This window comes from Doryrhamphus excisus, linkage group LG7 (genome assembly GCF_037039965.1).
Source record: "Doryrhamphus excisus strain RoL-2023G ecotype Guam linkage group LG7, RoL_Dexc_Guam_v1.1, whole genome shotgun sequence".
Taxonomy (NCBI): Eukaryota; Metazoa; Chordata; class Actinopteri; order Syngnathiformes; family Syngnathidae; genus Doryrhamphus; species Doryrhamphus excisus.
In genome coordinates this window covers 21,689,430-21,710,774 of record NC_136363.1, presented here as the reverse complement: position 1 = coordinate 21,710,774, position 21,345 = coordinate 21,689,430, and the positions used below count along the sequence as shown (strand labels likewise).

General features: G+C 47.5%; 4 protein-coding genes across 6 annotated transcripts; 3 read left to right on the top strand and 1 right to left on the bottom strand.

The window, feature by feature from the left end:
• Positions 1-675: 675 nt before the first annotated feature.
• LOC131108911 (uncharacterized) lies at positions 676-2,597 on the top strand. Its single transcript, XM_058060345.2, has 5 exons — positions 676-1,166; positions 1,496-1,554; positions 1,648-1,731; positions 1,931-2,001; positions 2,112-2,597. Exons 1-5 carry the CDS (start codon positions 832-834, stop codon positions 2,154-2,156), a joined length of 594 nt encoding a protein of 197 aa, XP_057916328.2. The 5' UTR covers positions 676-831; the 3' UTR covers positions 2,157-2,597.
• A 277-nt stretch (positions 2,598-2,874) lies between these two features.
• On the top strand, positions 2,875-10,914 carry LOC131108886 (cullin-1). The gene is made up of 22 exons (XM_058060298.2): positions 2,875-3,037; positions 6,127-6,503; positions 6,732-6,906; positions 6,969-7,136; positions 7,214-7,264; positions 7,342-7,432; positions 7,505-7,668; positions 7,752-7,914; positions 7,980-8,110; positions 8,187-8,294; positions 8,372-8,478; positions 8,562-8,610; positions 8,701-8,832; positions 8,904-9,021; positions 9,098-9,174; positions 9,246-9,364; positions 9,436-9,541; positions 9,617-9,664; positions 9,751-9,833; positions 9,903-10,008; positions 10,083-10,196; positions 10,277-10,914. The coding sequence occupies exons 2-22, from the start codon at positions 6,364-6,366 to the stop codon at positions 10,355-10,357; spliced, it is 2,331 nt and encodes a 776-aa protein (XP_057916281.1). The 5' UTR covers positions 2,875-3,037; positions 6,127-6,363; the 3' UTR covers positions 10,358-10,914.
• Positions 10,915-10,963: 49 nt separating this feature from the next.
• Positions 10,964-16,536, bottom strand: ezh2 (enhancer of zeste 2 polycomb repressive complex 2 subunit). The gene is made up of 19 exons (XM_058060299.2): positions 16,191-16,536; positions 15,408-15,531; positions 15,197-15,325; positions 15,001-15,120; positions 14,815-14,935; positions 14,574-14,729; positions 14,392-14,497; positions 14,166-14,329; positions 13,993-14,090; positions 13,690-13,918; positions 13,467-13,627; positions 13,266-13,401; positions 13,055-13,180; positions 12,793-12,971; positions 12,622-12,717; positions 12,476-12,557; positions 12,327-12,407; positions 12,183-12,267; positions 10,964-12,110 (listed from the first exon to the last, which is right to left on the bottom strand). The coding sequence occupies exons 2-19, from the start codon at positions 15,522-15,524 to the stop codon at positions 12,050-12,052; spliced, it is 2,247 nt and encodes a 748-aa protein (XP_057916282.2). The 5' UTR covers positions 15,525-15,531; positions 16,191-16,536; the 3' UTR covers positions 10,964-12,049.
• Positions 16,537-17,556: 1,020 nt separating this feature from the next.
• On the top strand, positions 17,557-21,255 carry LOC131108888 (uncharacterized). Of its 3 annotated transcripts, XR_009120557.2 has the most exons (3): positions 17,557-17,696; positions 18,287-20,705; positions 20,784-21,255. XR_009120557.2 is itself a non-coding variant. In XM_078792442.1 (2 exons), exon 2 carries the CDS (start codon positions 18,412-18,414, stop codon positions 20,053-20,055), a length of 1,644 nt encoding a protein of 547 aa, XP_078648568.1. In that variant the 5' UTR covers positions 17,557-17,696; positions 18,287-18,411; the 3' UTR covers positions 20,056-21,255. The 3 variants fall into 3 exon arrangements, 2 of the variants coding, with proteins under 2 accessions (XP_078648568.1, XP_057916283.2); XM_078792442.1 differs by having other exon boundaries at positions 18,287-21,255; XM_058060300.2 differs by lacking the exon at positions 17,557-17,696 and adding an exon at positions 17,705-17,789 and having other exon boundaries at positions 18,287-21,255.
• Positions 21,256-21,345: the final 90 nt, after the last annotated feature.

Sequence of the window (21,345 nt, the reverse complement as noted above, 5' to 3'; positions counted from 1 at the left end):
CAACACTGTCTTTCAAAATAACAACAATAATTGGTTTACTAATAACAATACAATATTGTATTAGCATACTGATGCTAATACTGAAAACAAACGGATGACGTAACACACGCTGATTGGCTCGTTGAGCAAGATATATTATATACTGACAGTGACAGCAATGCCACATTTGGAAACCTTTATTCAAAGATAGTACACGGACATAAGGAAAGACCACAATAACAATTAACAATTAAATTTCGCTGCATTGTTTTTTCCATTAATTTAAGTACATAAACACCCAACCTATGAACTTGTAAAAAAAACTGCTGCGTCACTAGTACTGACATTAATCCGCAGCTTTGTCACGTTACACAACACCACATTGAACTAACCGGAAAATAGGTTTTCAAAATAATAGACTCTAATTCAAACAAGTGGTGTACAAAATGGTGCATATGTTGCCTTAGTTGCTCTTATGGAAACAAAATTTGGGTACGGTGAAGTTATGCTACTGCGAATAGTGTTTACATGTAGTGGGAGCATACATATGTTTCAAATATATTTAATTTATAAACATACATATATATTAATTCCCTCTTGTCCTTAGCATGTATTTTACATTAGCATATAGATTACAGGGTTTGACCTCCAGAATGTATTCCTTTTATTGTGAAGGTTATGACCAGAAGTCCGAGTCAAGCTATCAAACTTTACAGTGGCATTCATGTGGTTTGCGCTCCATAGCAACCAGATGACCGAAACAGAAAAGTGGACTGTGTAATTTGAAAGAGAAGATGCCTCCCCTCAGAGGAAGATACTTTTTCTGAATAGGGAGCCAACAGAAGAAGAAGAATGTCTTCCACAAAGATTAGCAAACACAAACCAGCAGTGGAGTCTCCATCAAAGCCACGAAACAGGTTGAAAGAGCTCCATGTGACCCCGTTGCATCACAGCAGAGCAGCCAGCTGTCCCAGAGCAAGCCAGAAGGGGGGTCTTTCCGAGATGAGATGTGAACGCAGAACCAGGTCCAGGTCCACTGCCCCCATACCCAACGGCTTAAAAGGAAAGCAGGACTTGCCCTTGGTAAAGCACCCACTTTTAGATGCACAGTGGCGGGAGGGGAGCAAGGGTCCCGGGCTGAGGGGGCGAGCGGGCGTCCAGACTCAGAGGAAGCCTTTAATCCAGAGGTGAGAGGGCCTTGTTTGTGAATTATAGAATAATTCATTTTATTTATTTATGATCTTTGATGTATAGTGCACGCTATAGGACTACATCCTTACATGCAAACCTTCAGTAGCATCCTGCAATTAAAGGATGTGTGTGTCTTAAAGCCGAGGCCATCTGTTGCTGCTGATGCAGCATGTTGACAGCTGATTCTTTGAACTTTGACCAGACGGTAATCTGGATCAACTTGCAAAGACGCTCCTCAAATTCAGTTCATGTACACCCCAACCGGTGCATCGTTGCATGACAAAATGTTATTATTATTATGAGTTGATATCTGTGTCCATTTCAGCCACAGAGCCTACACAGTCATCCCACCAAACCCCAAAAAGAGACAGGAGATCCAAAGAAGTGAGTTGACCCGCACATGGCAGGGGAACTACTTTGCAAAAAGTGTTGCTGCGCATACTGTACACTTCCTTGCTTGTGTAATTGCTTGAGCAGAGGCAGAGGCTGAACTCGCCGCTCTGGAGGAGCTGAGGCTGAGCAGAACAATGGCAAACGTCACCATCAAACCCAGCAGCGTTGGTGAGAGACAAAGAAGAAATTATGTTTTGTCATTTGTATCTTCTTTTTGATGTTGTAAAGAATACACAGCGTGCTTTTTGGAGCTATTTGTAAATGGTTGTCTCTGAGCAGTGGTTTACATCTCACTGCCTCCTTGTGTTTGGAGTGTGTAGTGCATGTACATACTACAATAAGTCATAATATGCATGTGTATTATCAGGGGGCTGCATGAGTCTGGAAGAAGTTCGACTGAAGCAACAGCAGGAAATGATGCAGGCCAACAGGAAACCGGTATTCATGACAGTGCACGCATGAATATCCAGTTCAAGATGGCTGAAGTAGTGGGGGTCAAAGGCTGAATAATGATAATAACTCAATAATGTCTTTGTATGATTTTTCAGATAAGAAAGCAACGGTTGGAGCAAACACGTGTTCTGACGGGTTGATCTTGATGACGGTGCATGAGATGAGAATCCACATCCTTCCTCGGTTTATAAAATACAATTATGCCAACAAAATTGTCGTCATTCTTAATTCAGTCATTCTTAATTGAGGTGCATGACAAGAAACCACTGGGGGAAATAATTAATAAGTCAAAATATTGACATTGTTGTCGTTAGACAACATTCTAGGTAGGAAATATTACAATTAAAAGACACTGTTGCCCCGCCCAATGGACAAAATGTCACAATGTACATGATGAAGTCACACGGGGAGACTGGAACTCTCCAGTGCGCTTGCTTGTAGAAAAATGATCGGCCATTTTTGTAGTCCCACTAACACGCCACATGTGTGACGTAAATGCTGCATTCAAAGACTCACCCAAAGATCCGGCATTTGTTTATGCTCTGTGTCAGGTGTAAAAAAATAAATTGAATATAATACTGTTGTTGTAATTGTATTCTTGAAACACAGTTTACAGTGGCACCCTTGCTCCACTGACAAATTCAAATACTGACACAAATAACAATTGGATCCTTATGTACATTTTATTAAGTGAAGACCTACTTGTCTTTATTTTATAAACTTTTTTATTCTTAAGTTATTTAGTATGGTTATCTGTCGACAGATAAAAAGCATTAAATTCATTCCATCGCCACGAGTAGATTTTCGCGTTTGTTTACGTACGTCGTGATGAAGAATCCCATGTCTCCGACCCTCCCTGAACGCCACATGAATCGGCGCTTGATGAGCTGATCTTTGTGCGAACCAAACCGAGCGGTCGCAGTTAGCAGCGAGCTGCACGACAACCAGCGGAGGACATCGGTACCCGGGTGATAATCCATACATGCGACGACCATACGGTGACTGTCACGGCCTAAAAATGGTAAGGAAGCCTTTTGGGGTGACGGACACCCACTTGCGAGGAGCACTTTTCTTGTGACAATCAACCATAGCTAAGAGCTAGCTGGCTAATGCTAACGGCTAGTGGTCTGTTTTCCTGACTCATTATTGAGCCGCCTATAAAGCTAGGCTGCCATTTTAACCTGCTACACAATCACAAGCTGCCCACTGCGGGTAGCTTTGTAAATGCAGCTGAAACAACCACCATGGTTCCCAAACATGGTTTACCATGTAAACGTAAACCAATTCAGATGAGTCCCTTCCTATTACCCCCGTCCCGCAACGTCTGGTGACCGAAATAGCCTTACTTCGAAAGCTAACTGGGCTAATCTAGCCCGAGAAGCTAACGCGAGCTAGCACGATGGCGTAGCAGTGTCAGACTCTGTAGAACAACCTAAAACACCCAAACCCAGCACATATAACGTTAGTAATCTCAGCGATACATCGCCAGATTTTAGATAGATTACATTCCAGGTACTTTCATCAAAGAAGACACTGCTAAGTGGGGTTGTGAGCTAGTGACATGATTCAAGTTTATCTTTAAGATAAAGTGGATTACTCGTTAAAATGTTAATATACTTATGAGCTCTGCATGCATCTTTGGGAGAGAAGGATCTTCAATAATACAGCCAAGTTATTGGGCCATGTATTGATATTAAATTATGGGATTATTAAAAATGTCCATGCACAGCTTGTTTGTGTCAAACCTCTGACAAACAAGTGAAAAAGAATTCAAAGAGGTGCACTCCAGACCTCATAGTAATTGTTCTGCATCATTTCTTTCAACTTGAACCCAAAATGACGGAACAACAAACTTGTGCAGGTGGCTGGGGACACATGGTGCTTGGTTATCAAGACTCTGTGCCACATTATTCCAACCTATACACTATCAACTATTCATTTCAGACTGGGAGAGGGTCCCCCACGCTGTATGGATTCCTGAGATTCTTACCATGTTTGTCATGTTTGCATCAGAGCACATTTATGTACGGCGACCTGCAGAAACGGCTCCCTGAAGTTAATGAGATTATAAGCATTCTTGTTTGTCTTGTTTTGCCTTTTGAGAGACGGCGCAATCCAAAAATAGTCCCGTCCTTAATTGCACACGTGTAGCTTGATCCGATCACTGAGATGGATGGGTGGAATTATTTTGGTGTTTTACTGAAGGTGTGTGTTTACTGCGACGGGACTTTTTAGTCTTTCCTCAACAGCATTGATGTGTTTTGGTTTGGAGACAAGTTGTTGCTATTTAAAGTCTTCTGTCTGTCTGTCACGCATGCAACGCGGTGCATGTGTCGCTCGTATTTACTTTGCGTCACACGATTACTAACATGTCCACACTTTTCCTGGAGTCGCTGTCATGGTCGCCTCTGGTATCATGACCGCTGTGGTGGTGTCGTGTTTGAATCTATGTCAAGCAACAGCAGCCACACTTGACTAGCGGTGTCATGATACACTAGGCTTACGAGATGAGACTATATTTTAACATGAGTGAAATAAAAACAACTCCAGTGACAAATAGTACGACTGGGTTCTTTTATTGAGTCACAAAACGATGAAGGCACATTTTGTAATGTTTTATAACTTTGCATGCATGCTTGTTTTTAACCGCTGAACTGAATGCTAAAAGAAGTACAGTTCGTCTGATGCTGAGAGTGCTGGAGGCCATAGAAGTCTTGTGCAGCAGTTGTGTTTTGATCTGAGAAATCTTAAGTAACGGCTGTTGAACTCCGATGGGGGGGAAAAAAGCAGTTACAGTAGCAACACCATAACACAGTGTAAGCACAGTATTGTTTGTTTCTATTTAGTGGGATGCTATACAGTAGGTCACTGCTGTTCCTTGAAAGTATAGTTACCACATTACCAATTAAGATATGTGCAAAAAGATGTTGCAGTAATCATAATTACTTTGATATAATACCATACATGGGTTGTGTTTTAAAAAAAAAAAAAATTTCATTGTGGATTGTACCCAAAATAAAAATAATAGTGAAGGAAGAAGTCCGGTCCTTGGTGCCTAGCTTTCTTGGAAGTCTTCCCCCAAAACAATTGCGTTGAATAGGCTAATTCTGGCTAATAAAACACAAACATTAAATAAGCAAACCAAAGTGAAGAAAACTGTAAAGTGTGTGCCTTCACGCTGAGTGGGCGGCCCGATGTGACTGGGTGTAAATGAGAGTGGAAATTAAGGAAGTCGTTTCCTTGTAGCTGATAACTGCTTGTTGTCTACAAGGAGTCATGACTGTTCCGTCCCTCTACAGCAAGCTTAAAGGAGGAGAACTTCCAAGTGGGGGCGCTCCAGTCCACAGCCAAAGATTCTAGTTTGGTCGTGTTCTCTTTTACCCCGAGTGCTGTTCTCAGACAACCCACTCCATCATCTCAATGGTGACTCGAGATGCTACCATCCCTTCCTGTTGCCATGGTAACCACCGCAGCGCCTCAGGTTGTCCTTATGTGTGGAGACGACGAGCGGTTACTTGGTCTTTGAGAGTCTACGTGTTCTCGGTTCCTCCCGGGCCACTGATCCTAATGATGATGTTGACCGAGACGAGCTGTCCTGCATCATGGCTCCTTCTAAATATAGCGACCTACTCTACACAGTGTTGCTTACATCTTACGTTGACACTCTCGTATCAATCATGTACTTTGGCGTATGACCTCTTGATGAGTCTGGCAATGATTGATGCCAAACCAATCATCTATTTCCTTGTCTCAGAAGCAGTTTGTCTAGGGACGCTTTTATGAAAGCTTGCGTGAATTCTTGCGGCCCGCCACACTAAAACTGGTACTGAAGTGTTGGAGCGCTAGAGCTCTGATAGGATCCACAAGCACGTTGATGTTATTGAGGCTGGCCGCAAACTTGTCGCCGAAGCGATTTAGTGGACTAATCTGTAATTAGCCGAGTGATGTCAGCAGATGAAGCTGTGGGACTGACAGCTGGACTCTCGCGCTCTTCATTCCCAGAACAATAATTAACATATATATATATATAGTATATATATATACAGTATTTCATAAGTCCTATTTTTTTCCAGATTTTTGTTAACCGGCATTTCCTTGTGTCCATCCCAGGTCATCTGGTGAGGCGTGCCGAAGCTCTCAGGTGGAGGAGGGGCACACAGCGCCACCCAGTGGTCCTGCATCCCTCAACAAACTAGCTGAAGCATCGCCACCGCCGGCCCAGATGGACCCTGCACTCTGAGAGCAGCATCAGACCGGACCCAGATCAAAAGAGGGAGAGGAGTCCTCACCGGAGCAGGAGTGTGAGGGGGAACCTTTGGCCTGGAAAGCAGGACAGGAGCCCACACCATGTCGTCCAACAGGACCCAGAACCCGCATGGACTGAAACAGATAGGCCTGGACCAAATATGGGACGACCTGCGGGCCGGCATCCAGCAGGTGTACACGCGGCAGAGCATGGCCAAGTCTCGCTACATGGAACTCTACACGTATCCCAATGATCTCATCTGCTGTGGTGTTCTATCGACAGAACCTCTTTTCATGCTCCAGCGACCCTTTTCTACAATACTTTCATTTGTAGAGTCTGCACCAGAGTCTGTACTGATCTCCTCTTTCTTCCTTCATAGCTTTCCAGAATCTTCCATAGGTGCTACGGTCCACGCGTCTTGTAAAGTCGACGTTGAGTTGACAATCTTTCCTTAACAAGCCACCCTCAGACATGTATATAACTACTGTACCAGTGTCCACCAGTCCAGCCAGGGAAGGGGCTCTGTGCCCCCCAGCAAGCCCTCCAAAAAGTCCACCACTCCAGGTGGAGCCCAATTTGTAGGCCTGGAGCTCTACAAGAGGCTCAAGGAGTTCCTGAAGAACTATCTGACCAGCCTGCTCAAGGTGATCCAACGTGCTCCTCATAAAGATTCACAAATCGCCAACATTGTTTTTGTCCTCCCCAGGATGGAGAGGACCTCATGGACGAGTGTGTGCTCAAGTTCTACACCCAGCAGTGGGAGGATTACCGTTTCTCCAGTAAGGTCCTCAATGGGATCTGTGCCTACCTCAACCGTCACTGGGTCCGACGGGAGTGTGATGAGGGTCGCAAGGGCATCTATGAAATCTACTCGGTAACAAGAAATCCTCCTCACCGTCTTCTCTCGTCGCTCTTTCATCCTCTTCTCAACACCTCAACTCCTTTTCACAGCTGGCCCTGGTCACCTGGAGGGAGTGTTTGTTCAGACCCCTCAACAAGCAGGTGCGTTTGGACGCCTTTAAACGTCGTCTTCGCCGTCCTCCTCCACATTGACGTGAGCTGCTGCTGCTTCTCCCCAGGTTACAAATGCTGTGCTCAAGCTGATCGAGAGGGAGAGGAACGGCGAGACCATCAATACCAGACTCATCAGCGGTGTGGTGCAGTCTTACGGTGAGTCCCAAACAACGACTCAGCTTACTGAAGGTTCCGCTGTTCCGGCATGAACATCTCTAACATCTCCAGTGGAGTTGGGCCTGAACGAGGAGGACGCCTTCGCCAAAGGCCCCACGCTGTCCGTCTACAAGGAATACTTTGAATGCCAGTTCCTGACAGACACGGAACGTTTCTACACACGCGAGAGCACCGAGTTCCTCCAGCAGAACCCGGTCACCGAGTACATGAAGAAGGTACGCACGTGCCCAATTCCCCCCTCCCTCCCGCGCTCTGCATCGTGAGAGCGAGGCTGACGATGTCCTCACGCGAATGCCAGGCGGAGGCCCGCCTGCTGGAGGAGCAGCGGCGTGTGCAGGTGTACCTCCATGAGTCCACGCAGGACGAGTTGGCCAGGAAGTGCGAGCAGGTCCTCATCGAGAAGCACCTGGAGATCTTTCACACAGAGTTCCAGAACCTTCTGGATGCCGACAAGAACGAAGGTAAGCGTGTCATAGAGGACCTCCGAGGCCTTAGGCATCGAACTGATGTGGTGATGTCTCCTCAGACCTGGGCCGCATGTACAACCTGGTGTCACGCATCACTGACGGCCTGGGAGAACTCAAGAAGCTCCTAGAGACCCACATCCACAACCAGGGCCTCGCCGCCATTGAAAAGTGTGGCGAGGCGGCGCTCAACGTAAGAACGCCGATTGATGCTTGAGGACTTCTTTTGTGTGTGTGTGGCGTCATGGTGGCTGCGTCTTCTCCCTCAGGACCCCAAAGTGTACGTGCAGACCACGCTGGACGTCCACAAGAAGTACAACGCTCTGGTCATGTCCGCCTTCAACAACGACGCCGGCTTTGTGGCGGCGCTCGACAAGGTCAGCTCACCCTTTAGCGTTCATCACGGAAGCAGCGCCCCCTGGTGACTCTTAAAGACCGTCTCTCTTCCTGTCAGGCGTGTGGTCGATTCATCAACAACAACGCCGTCACCAGGATGGCGCAATCGTCCAGCAAGTCGCCCGAGCTGCTCGCCAGATACTGTGACTCGTTACTCAAGAAGAGGTGGGGCTCAAATGTCAGCAGCCGACACCCGCTGATGTCACGCCGCCTTTGTTGACGCCTTTTATCCCTGTCTCCCTTTCCAGCTCCAAAAACCCAGAGGAGGCAGAGCTAGAGGACACGCTCAACCAAGTTGTAAGATGCCATCTTGGCGGCCATCTTGTCTCATCGTGACCTGGACTCGTCGCGCTCTCTTTGCAAACATGCAACCTCATGTCTCCGCAGATGGTTGTGTTCAAGTACATCGAGGACAAGGACGTCTTCCAGAAGTTCTACGCCAAGATGCTCGCCAAGCGTTTGGTCCACCAGAACAGCGCCAGCGACGACGCCGAGGCCAGCATGATCTCCAAACTCAAGGTCTGTTTTCTTGAGACCGCCCCCACTCCAAGACCTTTTGTCACCGTCTGTCCGCTTTGTTCCTCCCACAGCAAGCGTGTGGCTTCGAGTACACGTCCAAACTCCAGAGAATGTTCCAGGACATCGGCGTCAGCAAAGACCTCAACGAGCAGTTCAAGAAGCACCTGACCAACTCGGAACCTCTGGACTGTGAGTGGCCGCAGTCACATCCATCAACACCTCATGATGGCCGCCAGTGACTTTGTGTGCATGTGCGTCTTTTCAGTGGACTTCAGTATTCAGGTTCTGAGTTCAGGATCGTGGCCTTTCCAGCAGTCCTGCACCTTCGCTTTGCCCTCTGAGGTAAGAGATGGACACGCTCGCGTGCATGTGCAATGTGAGTCACATGACCTCACCGTGCTCTGTGCGTGCAGCTGGAGAGAAGCTACCAGCGCTTCACGGCGTTCTACGCCAGCAGACACAGCGGCAGGAAGTTGACGTGGCTCTACCACCTGTCCAAAGGCGAGCTGGTCACCAACTGCTTCAAGAACAGGTACTTCCCGCTTCCCTCCTTCCTGCCAGAAAGTGAGCGGCAGAGTCTTCACAGGCGTCCTCCTCACGCAGGTACACGCTGCAGGCGTCCACCTTCCAGATGGCCATCTTGCTGCAGTACAACACCGAGGACAGCTACACCGTCCAGCAGCTCACCGACAGCACGCAGATCAAAACCGTAAGCGCTGCACAAACGCTCCACCTGACCTTTCCACAAGTGACATTTTTAACGTCCTTCCTCGCACGCTCTCAGGACATCCTGGTCCAAGTACTGCAGATCTTGCTGAAGTCCAAACTGCTGGTGAGAGGAGCACGTCCTCTTTGGTTTTCTTAATGGTTTCTCAGCATCGGTCATGTGACCTGAGTGTGTCTGTGTTGGGCTGCCAGGTTCTGGAGGATGAGAATGCCAATGTCGACGAGGTGGACTTCAAACCGGACACCGTCATCAAACTCTTCCTGGGATACAAGAAGTAAGTTTGCCGCCGACTTTCCTGTCGTTGTCCTCCGCCGTGTTGGCTGACTCGCTGCTTTCTGTGTAGTAAAAAGTTGCGTGTGAACATCAACGTGCCCATGAAGACAGAGCAGAAGCAAGAGCAGGAGACCACTCACAAGAACATCGAGGAGGACCGCAAGCTCCTCATTCAGGTGACCAAAGCACCCAAAAAGGCTGCCGTCGCCAAGTTCCTTCAACTAACGGTGACTATTTTGTATGTATGTAGGCGGCCATCGTGAGGATCATGAAGATGAGGAAGGTCCTGAAGCACCAGCAGCTCCTCGCCGAGGTCCTCAACCAGCTGTCATCTCGGTTCAAACCCAGAGTCCCCGTCATCAAGGTGATGTGTTCACTTCCTCCTTGTGCGTCTGGTCTCTTCCCAAAGCTGACACTTCTCTGGTGTCTCCCTCTTGTGGACAGAAATGCATTGACATCTTGATAGAGAAGGAGTACCTGGAGAGAGTGGACGGCGAGAAGGACACGTACAGCTACTTGGCCTGAAACCCCCCACAGCCCAGCAACTCGCCCGCCCACATCGCCTTCGTTTTATTTCCACGTGTTATCTTCATCCCCCCCCCCCCCCCCCCCCCCCACCCCGTCTGAGTAATAAAGTGTGGATCCTGATGTGCGGCAGACATGTTGAGTTCGCTGCTGAGCATGTGACAACCTAAAGGTGAACTTTGACCTCTCCTGTCAGTGATGAAGGAACTTACACGCCACCCCCATGCCTTTGAGAAAAGCAGCAAAGCCCCGCCCACCAACGCACGTTTGTCATGTTGTAAATATGCCCGGATTTCAAGAGGAGAAACGCCCCGCCGCCCTCTCTCGCCATAGGGAAAAACATCACGACTTTAGCCTTCAGCCAATCAGAGAGCCATATCCAAAGGTTTCTGCATGCTCCCGCCTCCCTGCGCCGCCGTCTAGCACAGCGGGACAAACGTGAGTGTACAGATGAGATGCCGTCATGCTGCTTCTCTCGCTCTCGTGCAGGAGGACATTTGTATAGTGTGGTTCATTTTCTAAATGTGTGATAAATAAAAAAGGAAAGGTTTCTTTAACGTTTTCTCTTTTTTTATCACGACAGGAAGGAAGCAGTGCGAGACCAGCAATTTTATAGAATTTATTCAAAGAAAGAAAATCCCTGTGAACATTGCAGAGTCAGCACCTTCCACGTGTGAGAATTAAAGTTTTCTTTTGCAGGATTTATAACAAAAAACATCCCAGGTGGTTACTTGCTGCTCCCTGATTCCCCCCTCAGCCAATCACAGAACACAACCCTTTATTTGTAAACATGGTCCGTGTGTGTCTTACAAGCATCACTGTCAGCTGCTTGCAACATGGCCGACACTACAGTCACACCTGCTGGCCCTTTAAAATTAGAGCATCAGGAATGTGACAAAACCTGTGACTGAAGTGAAACAAATGAAACATTGTGAGGAATTGGCCAGCACTGACAGTAAAGATTGTATGATTACAGCAGGCAGTGGAGCAGACAGCAGGCCCGTAAGGCCATTTTAGCACCAGAATTCACATCAAAAATCAAAGCGTGAGGATGCTTCAGAGGTGTTTTCATGATCAACTCATTGAAACTGACTTTAGCACCTCTAGTGAACAAACTCGACATTGCTATCGGTGACGTCAAACGTGATTTGAAGGCAGTGCCAGCTTTGTCGAGGTTTAACATTGCCGTTGACTGTAACTGCCAGAAAGATCACCACTCGAACGTTTTTGGCCGAGAAAGTCTTAAGCACCAGAAAAAAAACCTGCTGGTGTTTTTTTGTAATGTATGAGTTCCAACACACTTGAAGGCATTGTTTGACATCACAAAAACAACAGTATAACAATTATTCTGCCCCCCCCCTAAAAACAGGGAAAAAAATATTTACAGATAGCTTTGTCAAAATTTGACTGGATTTTCTGTCAGTTTAAACGGCAAAAAACAGAAACCTGCTGGTGGTGAATTTGGTCCCTGAAACGTGGACTGAGAAGATGTTTCATCTCACAGCAACACTGTATTAATAAAAAGAAGTCTTGTTCTTTAGGTTCAAAACAAACACTAGGAGGATAAACAATCCCGAAAGATAAACAAGGAGATGCTTCAAATCTTATGACTTCCTGAAATGTTGCTAACATGTCTTCTTCCCCTGAAGAGTGTGTGTGTGTGTGTGTGTCTTCATTACGGACTAGTAAACATCAGGCGAGCTCCATCTCCCGCTCGATGCCGACGTACTTGAGAGCGTCCGCTTGACTGTACCTGGTGGTGAAACAAAGAGGTGAGTAAACATTCCTCAGAGAGCATTTGAGGTAGCTGTAGCGTAGCATTTACCTGTAGTCAAAGAAAAGCTCCTCCCCCGTCTGAATGGCTCTCTTGGCAAAGATGCCGATCCTGTGGTCGCCGTTCACCATCATCACTGCGGAGAGGACGAGTCAGGGTGTTGGTGTTCGGACACGAGTCTGCTCATGTTCTTACCTTTGGCGTAACAGTTGGGGTTGACGGAGTGGTTGGCAAAGCGGATCTTGTTGCCTTTGCGTGTGGCATCCACGACAAAGTCTGTATGGAGGAAACAGACAAGATGTCATGAAATGGTCAGAACAAGGCGGCGCCATGTGACTCGTTACCATTGTTGAGGTTGAAGAGGAAGCTGCACATGTACTTGTCGTACACTTTGCCCCTGCGGTCAGCTTCATCCTGAGAGATGATCTGAGTGACAAAAGTTAGCATTAGCACGCAGTAGCACCTTGCCACTTCCTATGGGTGGTCCTACCTCGCCGCAGTATTCCGAGATGAATTCATTCTTCTGGACCGGCTCTTTAATGAAGATGCCCCATCCCGCCACATCGGATGGCGCCAGCAGCAGGTGCTGGGATGGGAGGAGGGCGGAGTCAGTTTGCTAACAGCAGGTGAATGTGTAGATTGAGTTGGGGTGGTGCGTCACCTTCTTGGCGCCCCTCTGGATGGAGCAGTTCTTGCAGGAGACGTTCTTGCTGTCCCAGTGTTCGGCGGCGCCGCAGGTGAGGCAGAGGTCAGGGTCGCACTCCCTCACAGCCAGGTAGCACGGACACTGCTTGGTGTTGCACTGAGCTTTGCAGCGACAGCCCGGGAAGCGGTTCTGGCCTGCAGGCAGCCGAGGAATGGATGCTGGAGTGCTTTTTTGGGGGCGGGGACAAAAGGAGCGTAGCCAATGTGCGCATGCTTACACTCGGAGCTGCACTGGCAGAACTTCTCACAGAAGTTCTGAGCGGTGACGCAGGGACACGACGAGTCGCAGGGTTGGCGCGGGTGGTCACATGGCTGGTAGTTGTAAACATGATTGGACGAGCCGTCTGGAAGGGATGGGGTCAGAAACAGCATGTGACCCGCCAGTCAAGATGGATGTGGCCCACATGGGCGTGTCATGTGACAGCTGACCTTTCTTGAGCTGGATCTTCCTGCAGTGAGTAGCCCACAGCCGATGCTTCCTCTTCTTCTTTCTGGGGGGGGTGTCCTCATCTTCGGTGGGGGCGCGGGCGATGATGCTGGACTCTTTGACCCTGAACTCGTACACCTGTGCCAGGTTGACAAGTGTGACAATACCGCTAAGATCGGGCCAACGAAGAGGCGAGCGCTAACCTGTCGGCAGCTCTTGGTGCCGATGAGGCGTGCGATGGCGCAGTAGTTGTCGTAGTACGTCCCGATGAGGACACGGAACAATGAGGCCTCGGCGCCGCTCCACTCTAGCGTCTCCACAGGAAGCTTCATCTTGACGGGCGTCTGGCAGCGCGAGTTCCCCTCTGCCAAGGATGTTGTATTAGCACAGCTGTGTTAGCAAATGATCTTCTGATGTGGGGGTCACCTGAGCTGCTGGTGGTTTCGTCCTTCTTGTCTTCCTCGTTCTCCCGTTCGTCGTCTTTGCTGCCTTCTCGGTCGCTGTCTGTGTCTTTCGTCTCCGAGGCCACGGTGGGTGTGCCGGGCCGGCTGTTGCTGTTTGGCAGTCGCCCGCGGCGCCGCCCCACCGTACGCTTGGAGGGTGTCTTGGCCCGCTCGCCGGCACCTCCCACAGGGTACTCGCTCACCATCCCATCCTGAGACAACATGCGTGTCAGCTTTGAGCATACGACTAGCCGCCATGCAAAGCTGAAGGAAACGAGCTGCTCACCTGCACCAGGTACATGTAGCAGTCCACGCCGCAGGGTTTTGTGTCCACCAGGTTCTCCAGGTTCTTGCGTTTGTACGTATTGGGGGTGGCGTGGAAAGCTGAGGAAGGACGGCAGGAAGCGACATGAGCCTTTTTCCAATGGAAGCATGCCGGTGACCTCGCCTCGTACTCACGGTGGAGGAAGCAGTCGTATTTGAAGCAGCGCCTGCAGAAGAGCGTGTGGAACGAGTGCAGGCTCTGCTCACGCTGCACAGAGCGAGCATTGGGGCCGTCGATGTTGGGCGTGCATTCGGGGGGCAAGGCGCCGGGAAGCTGCTGCTGTGTCAGCTCCTTGTACCTGAGACACACAAACGCATGAGAAAAGGCATGATGGACGCTGGTGGAGACCAGGACACATACTTCTCTTTCAGTTCTTCAGTCGAGCCTTTGTCAGGGAACATGGCTGAAATGGCTTCAAAGATCTTGTCAGAGGGAAACCTCCTTGTGCAGTCATTGTTGGTACGGCCTGGAGGACACACAAAGTTCCTGTCTCATCTCCTGAAGGGAACCATAAAGTCGCATCGCCCGTGTGGTGGACTCACTCTCGTCGACGTTGCGGGCATCCTCCGGGTGCTCCTTGCCGTCGCACATTTCCATCTTGAAGTCAGTCTCTTCCTCCTCCTCCTCCTCATTATCACTGTACTGTGCCAGCGAGCTGACCAACTCCACAAAGATCTCGTCGTTGATGAAGCCGCATTCTGGAAGCAAAGTTTTTTTTTTAACTAAACGTCCTGTTGAAGGTGTTGCTAAAACCACTTTTAGACGACACACTTGTAAACCCACCTCTATCTCCATGGACTTTGCCATCGTAGTTCTTGATGAGCTCCTCAATGAAAGTGCCGTCCTGATCCAGGATCTCGTCTCCCATGTAGGGAATGTTATAGAGCACCGTCTCATCCTCCACCTGACAAACACACAGCCTTTGTTACATCGTCACAAAGACGCCACATACGAGTGTGTTTCACTGACCATGAAGTTCTGCTGCAGTGGCGACCACGAATACATGACGGGGATGGAGGCCACGGCGTTGAGGGTCTTCAAGGGGATGACCTGGCGGGGGAACTCTGAGAAGCCGCTGTCCACCGTGCACTGCGGAGGAGAGCACGGCTTGTCAACATAAACTAACAAAGCGATGGCAGGGCAAGCTCAATGTCAACTCACTGACCTCTCGTGTGCCTCTGAGCGAGCCCACGGACGTCATGATGTGGGCTGGCTGGATGCGGCGGGTCTTCCACTCCTGGTTCAAGATGTCAGTACGCTCCAGGATTTTCTGGCGGTTAGTGTTGAACATGCTCTAGAAAGAAATGTCATTGGCTCACGTTTCTGTGACAACTTGTGCATTTGATTTCAATGGAGGATTCCCTGTGGAGACCAACCTTGACCTCATCGGCTCGTCTGAAGCGCTTGAGCTGGCGTAACCTCATGTACTCAGATTTGACTCGCCGCTTCCAGCGGGCTGGACCTTTCTCTGAACGCTTGCCAGTCAGCACCATGATCACCCTGCACAGACACACCATCATGTAGGACACGAGTGTGCTTTTGTCAGCCAGCTGATGACACGACGCAACCGTCTCAAAAGTAGCCTCTTCAATTTCAAAATCTGTGCATTGTTATAATGGAGTCAACCATGACAGCATCTCCACACACCCACATATTGACTCACTTAGACTACAATGCAACTTCCTGTCTGGAACTGAAGTTCAACTCTAGTGAAGAAAGTCCCCTTTTCAGTCAATTACAAGCAACCATTTATTTAGAAGCTAGAGGTTTTTAGTCGACATGACAACTATCACTACTACATAATAAAGCAGTCTAAATCCACTCTGAGTAATTATCTATGTATGACAAGTTACCGACATTATTTGTTAAAAGTGCAAAATATTGGCAGACATTAAGGTTGTAAAAATACTTTTGTGCTGATTTCCCAATAGTTTCACCCCTCTTTGTGTACTTAAATGAAGTTACTGATAAAGAATAGCACTAGCACACTTGAGGAAGGGTCCTTCGAAGTTTACACTCCTGACAGCACGCGACTGGGCTAGCTTAGCTTGTGGATAAGTTTCCAAACATAAAAGTCGTCTACAAAGAAGACAATCCATAATCTGGTGGTCGGTGGAAAACGTCAACATATTGAGGCGTACACTGACACCTCGCCTTGCCTGTGCTGGGGGCTCCGTCGTCATTCAAGATCGAGCTGACAAACACGGGTAAAGTCGTCCTTTGTGTTGCCGATGAGCGAGCTAGCTAGCTAGCTAGCTGAGGGGGGGCTAGCTCAGTGGCTAACAAACAGTTAGCCAACAATGAGGAAGCTTTTCACTCCGGCGGCACAATAAATTCACTTGTACGGACTAGGTGCACCCAAAGCCACACCGCTTCTTTTGAGTTTGAACCCGGTTGTTGCACAAACAAAATCTGTTTACACCGCCGATTTCTCCCCAATTCGGCAATCCAATCCCGCTCTCCCCACCCACTACGACTGCGGCGGATTTAAGAGGCGCCAAACATTTCGACCAATCGCATGGTTTGACAATAGGCCACATAGTGTCGTGTGATGCGATAGGTCGCGTTTATCAGGTGGTCAGCCAATGAGAGCTCACGCTGATAGACATTGTCAGGCCTGAAACCGGCGGCGACAGCAACGCACAAGATGTTAAGTGATATTGTCTGTTTAATTATAGAGTCGTATATCTTTATTTATTATCAAGATAGCTTGTCTGCTTTATGGCAAGTTTTGGATTCATTCAAGTGAAACGAAGGGGATTAAATGAGGGTCGCCAAGTTTATTTAGCCACACCCTCCCGACGCGGCCGTGGATGCTGCGTTTATCCACAAAGGAAGTAAAGGTTATAACATTTATCCAAACATTTAGTTTGTTACAATTTGGGCAAATACAAATGCTATATGCATTCTAAATTGCAAAGTTGTACAGTCAAAGATAATGCAATACTAACACAATGATATTGGGTCAGTGCCATTCCATTCAAATCCTGACGGTGGCGGTAATGTACATTTTAAAGTAATTGCCAACATATAAATATTGTTGCTGAACCTAATGGAATGTAATGGCAAGGCTGAACCGACAACAAAACATTTTTTTTGCCCTCTGAGAATCAAATAAAACATGTACGTGAAGATACAGTACATGAAAACAGTGTGAAGACACAGGGGGAGGTAAGAAGCTGAATGACTGACGCAGGAGAGTCAGACCAGGCTGAGACAGCAATGAAATGAGACGCGGGGGCGTTCAGGGACCAGCTGATGCTGTCAAGATAAACAGAAACCAATCATCAAACCATGCCAAGACAGTTTCATTCTATAGCACAAAGTACAAACATCAAATCCCACCAGTCTGACGAGGCTGCCGACAGGAAGTAAACAATGTTGGTTGCATGGTTAATTGTTGTGGACATGCAGTAGCAGTTTTTCCTGGAATGTTATCATAGAAAGAATGATGTAGATCATGATCACAGCACTTGAAAAAAAACAAAACATAGCATAGCACATACCATCACCGACGCGAACATACCATCAGTCATTCTCAAAGGACAACTTTCAGGTAGAACAGGAAGAGATGACACACCTCACATAAAAGCTACCGTGCTGCTGGAGTCTCATACAAGACAAAAAGCAAGACATCTTCACATCTGAGCCTATTCAACAACACGGTAATCCAAACTAGATGAACGGTTTTATTTAAACTCTGCTTCAAATCGGGGAGGATGTGGTCTTTGTGATATACTGGTGGTGAAAAGTCTATTGTTCGTATCAACTTTGGTCTTTACTCTTTTTCACATTTCTGCATTAGTTTTAGTAATTGCTATATTATGACTTTGCCACAAAACTAATTTTTAGATAATATTAACTTAATATTAACTTGTATTTCTTTAATATTTAAATCCTATGCTACAAACATTTTTTTTCCTCAGTATCTTCTCCAGGGTCTGCACGGTGGACGAGTGGCTAGCATGTAGGCCACACAGTCAGGAGATGGGGAAGACTGTGATTCAATTCTCTGCTTGGGCATATCTGTCTTGTAAAGAATGACGTCTTAATTTCTTTCATAATATCTTGAGTTTATTAATTCCTGATTAGTTCCTGATTATCCATTTTTGCTGTTGTGTAATTTTTTTGGTTATATTTTTAGAATGTGCCGCGGGCCGCACTTTGGACACCCCTACCATAGCGCATAAAGCCGTTCGCAGTTTTGCAATACTACTTCAATGCAGTGCAACTCATGGGTTGGTTTGTGTTTCAGGAGATGTCACATGACGTGTCAAAGTAGACGCTACACAAGGAGGAAACAAACCCAGCGAGTCACCAAGAGTCTTTGGAGGAGAGCGAGACGTCAGGAGCAATTTGGCGAGAACTGCTGTTGATGAAATGAACCTTCTTTCAATGCCGGAGGTCACCCTCCGTCAGGCTTATGACCTCCAAATGGGTTTGACCCAGATCAAAAGAAGAAGAAGAAGAAGAATCTCGTTTGGCAGTTGGCTGGGCAGAGTGCTTAAACATGTTCTGATGTGCATGACCAACCACGACTTACGGCCCTCAGAGCCAAGTAACAATCCAGCAGACGTGGACTTTAACTCAGCGCTGAGTAACGATCAAGACCAAGATCAACCTGACCCAGGGCCACTTTGCCAACATGAATGTTCTGAACCACTGCCTGAAATATCAGCCAGCACCTCTGAACATGTTTTCATGGCTTCTCCGTACAATGTCATCACACACGAGGTCCAGCTGGAAACTCCACCAGTAGAGCAGCCTGCCGTGACCTACACCGTGACAGCCTATCCTCACGTGGCCTACTTGGCCCATAGTCGATCCAGAAGAACCGCCTGCCTCTTGCCTCGTTCGCACAGCACCTCTGAACTGAGACCAGAGAAGAGCAACAGATTGGCGCAATCTGCCAGCTTGATGGACATGTTCCTCAGGGACTTTGAGCACTTTACGCCTGACATCACCCTGGGGGGGGAGAAAGAAACCTACAGGTTGCAGTGCTTCAGGGCCGGCCGGTACCAGTGCACGGTGACCGGCCTGGTGTTCCACATGGATGGGGAGGGGGATGTACGTTACGGGATCATCCCATGGGACATGAGCCTCCTGACCCAGCATCACAAGAAGCCCGCCGGACCGCTTTTTGACATACAGTGTGACAAGCCGTCTGTGCGGCAGCTTCACCTGCCACATTGTGAGATCCCATCCATGGGCGGGTGTTGCTACTTGTCAGTGGCTCACATTAGGGCCGAGGGCATCGAGCTGATCAGCCCTCAGGAAATCACCGACACTCACGTCATCGCCAACGTAATGGGCTTTTCGGCTTACGGGCTCATGCGAAGTGAGGACGCGCCTCACCTGCCCATCCAAGCGCTGGTGCTGGTCTTCCTCATTCCTGAGCCGCAGTCGGTTTTAAATGTGCTGTTAGTGCCGGAGAACACGGTGGTGGATGAAATCATTCGTATCCGGAGGAGACGCAATCCCAGTGAGGGCTTTGTCAACACCATCTCAGAATGCATCCTGGTCCCACAGCAGCAGTACACGCTGACCACCACGCTAGGAGACTTGCTGCGAATTCAACCAAATCGAGCGACTTTTTACGACGGCCCTCGCAAAAATTGCATGAATTCATTCCAAGTACTTGGAATGGACAACATGGACACCGTCCATCTGACTCTCAGGGAGCATGACCACCCCAACGACCACGTCTGGTCCGCCGAGATTCCTTTGAGACTCCCAGTCCATCGTCGTCCTGGCTCTGCGGTTGAAGATCTGAAAAACGTCTGGAGTGGCTTTGTCAAACGAGTATCATGTCCGGTCCTCGATACGCTGGTGGACCATTTGTTTGAGGAAGGCTTCATAAACGCGAGTGAAAGAGACGAGATGTACAAAAAACCAACGAGAGAGCGCAAGGCACGTGCCGTCATCCGCAGAGTGATCAATATCGGCTCGTCGGCTTGCATACGATTCATTACATTACTTCGGGAAGAAGACCCCCACGTGTCGGATACTCTTGGCTTGTTATGAACAGGCAGAATCCTTCTTCATGGAGGTTTGGGCGGGTTCTTTATGAAATGGCACAAGCAATAACGTAACAAAGCTTTGTGCCATATTGAGGGTGAATGAGAGGTGCTTTCTGCACAAAATGAATGAATGGCATATACACATTTTAAAATGTATTATTATTTGAAAAAAATCATTAATCATTTATTATTTAAAAATAATAAAATGCATTTTAAATTGGTGACTATGCGGGGGTGGCAAATACCAAACTGTGAACGGGTGCAGATTTTCTATATGTTGTTTTCTATAGAATCTGGACTATCCTGACTGTATCTTTGGTAGCTAGTGTAGCTGGCACTGATGAGGTCACTACATTGTCAACAGCAATCATTTTTATTGTTTATTATTATTCTGCATATATTTAGTTTATTAAGTAATGCACTGGTTTATATTCCAATGTTCAAGATGCTCTGTGCACAAATTTTTTTTATATTGGAAGTCATGTGACACATGTAAACCGGAAGTGCTTAATGGTCACCGGAAGTGCATGGAAGAGCAGAACGTCGAGAGTGAACGGGAGCAAAGAAATTTTCCATTCCTTATGAACCTTTTGTGACGTTCCATTTCCTTTTCAATTCCTGTACATTCTACCATTGGTCTACCTGGCGAACACGGTGAATATAACAACTATTGTATTGTATGTTGTATTAATGGACTTGTATATGGAGTTGTTATATTGTACTTGTTTGCAGTTTTCACTGTGTCCAGCGGTGTTTCATGACACTGCAATGGCGTGTGAATGTATTCAAGAGCAATAAACGCATCGTGGACATCAGTAAAAGAAGCGTCAACTCTTTACGAGACCAGCGTAGTTACAGCTGGAGCTGTGACGTCACTGCTGCATCACCATCTACTGCACTGACTACCAAATGTGTTGTTTATTTGAAAAATAAATACTAAATGCTTTATTTTGAAATCCGTGAACATGCGGGGGTGGCAAATACCAAACTTGTGAACAGGTGCAGGTTTTCTGTATGTTGTTTTCTATAGAAACTATCCTTACTGTGTATTTGATAGCTAGAGATGTGACGTTACTGCAGCAAGCATCGCCATCTACCGGTCAAACTGTACCTAATGTATTGTAATGTTTGTTTATACATTGTCTCAGTCATGGTGTGACAACAAGAAAACTTTAAAAAAGTCACACGGCAATGCAACAGATAAATAAAAACAGACAAGACATTCTTACTGGTTGAGTAGAAAAATAACTCGCAACTATGTGACTTTAAACTAGAAGCTGACGAGCTATTTACA

What these genes read in the sequence shown, in the direction of transcription:
- LOC131108911 (XM_058060345.2), top strand. Translation starts at nt 832, where the DNA reads ATGTCTTCCACAAAGATTAGCAAACACAAACCAGCAGTGGAGTCTCCA. An exon ending in AGGAAGCCTTTAATCCAGAG is followed by an intron (nt 1,167 to 1,495) that starts GTGAGAGGGCCT and finishes TGTCCATTTCAG; the next exon opens with CCACAGAGCCTACACAGTCA. An exon ending in TGCAGGCCAACAGGAAACCG is followed by an intron (nt 2,002 to 2,111) that starts GTATTCATGACA and finishes ATGATTTTTCAG; the next exon opens with ATAAGAAAGCAACGGTTGGA.
- LOC131108888 (XM_078792442.1), top strand. Translation starts at nt 18,412, where the DNA reads ATGAACCTTCTTTCAATGCCGGAGGTCACCCTCCGTCAGGCTTATGAC.
- LOC131108886 (XM_058060298.2), top strand. Translation starts at nt 6,364, where the DNA reads ATGTCGTCCAACAGGACCCAGAACCCGCATGGACTGAAACAGATAGGC. An exon ending in TCACCGAGTACATGAAGAAG is followed by an intron (nt 7,669 to 7,751) that starts GTACGCACGTGC and finishes CGCGAATGCCAG; the next exon opens with GCGGAGGCCCGCCTGCTGGA. An exon ending in TTGTGGCGGCGCTCGACAAG is followed by an intron (nt 8,295 to 8,371) that starts GTCAGCTCACCC and finishes TCTTCCTGTCAG; the next exon opens with GCGTGTGGTCGATTCATCAA.
- ezh2 (XM_058060299.2), bottom strand. Translation starts at nt 15,524, where the DNA reads ATGGTGCTGACTGGCAAGCGTTCAGAGAAAGGTCCAGCCCGCTGGAAG. An exon ending in CACTGCAGCAGAACTTCATG is followed by an intron (nt 14,936 to 15,000) that starts GTCAGTGAAACA and finishes TGTGTTTGTCAG; the next exon opens with GTGGAGGATGAGACGGTGCT. An exon ending in CCCCAACTGTTACGCCAAAG is followed by an intron (nt 12,268 to 12,326) that starts GTAAGAACATGA and finishes TCCTCTCCGCAG; the next exon opens with TGATGATGGTGAACGGCGAC.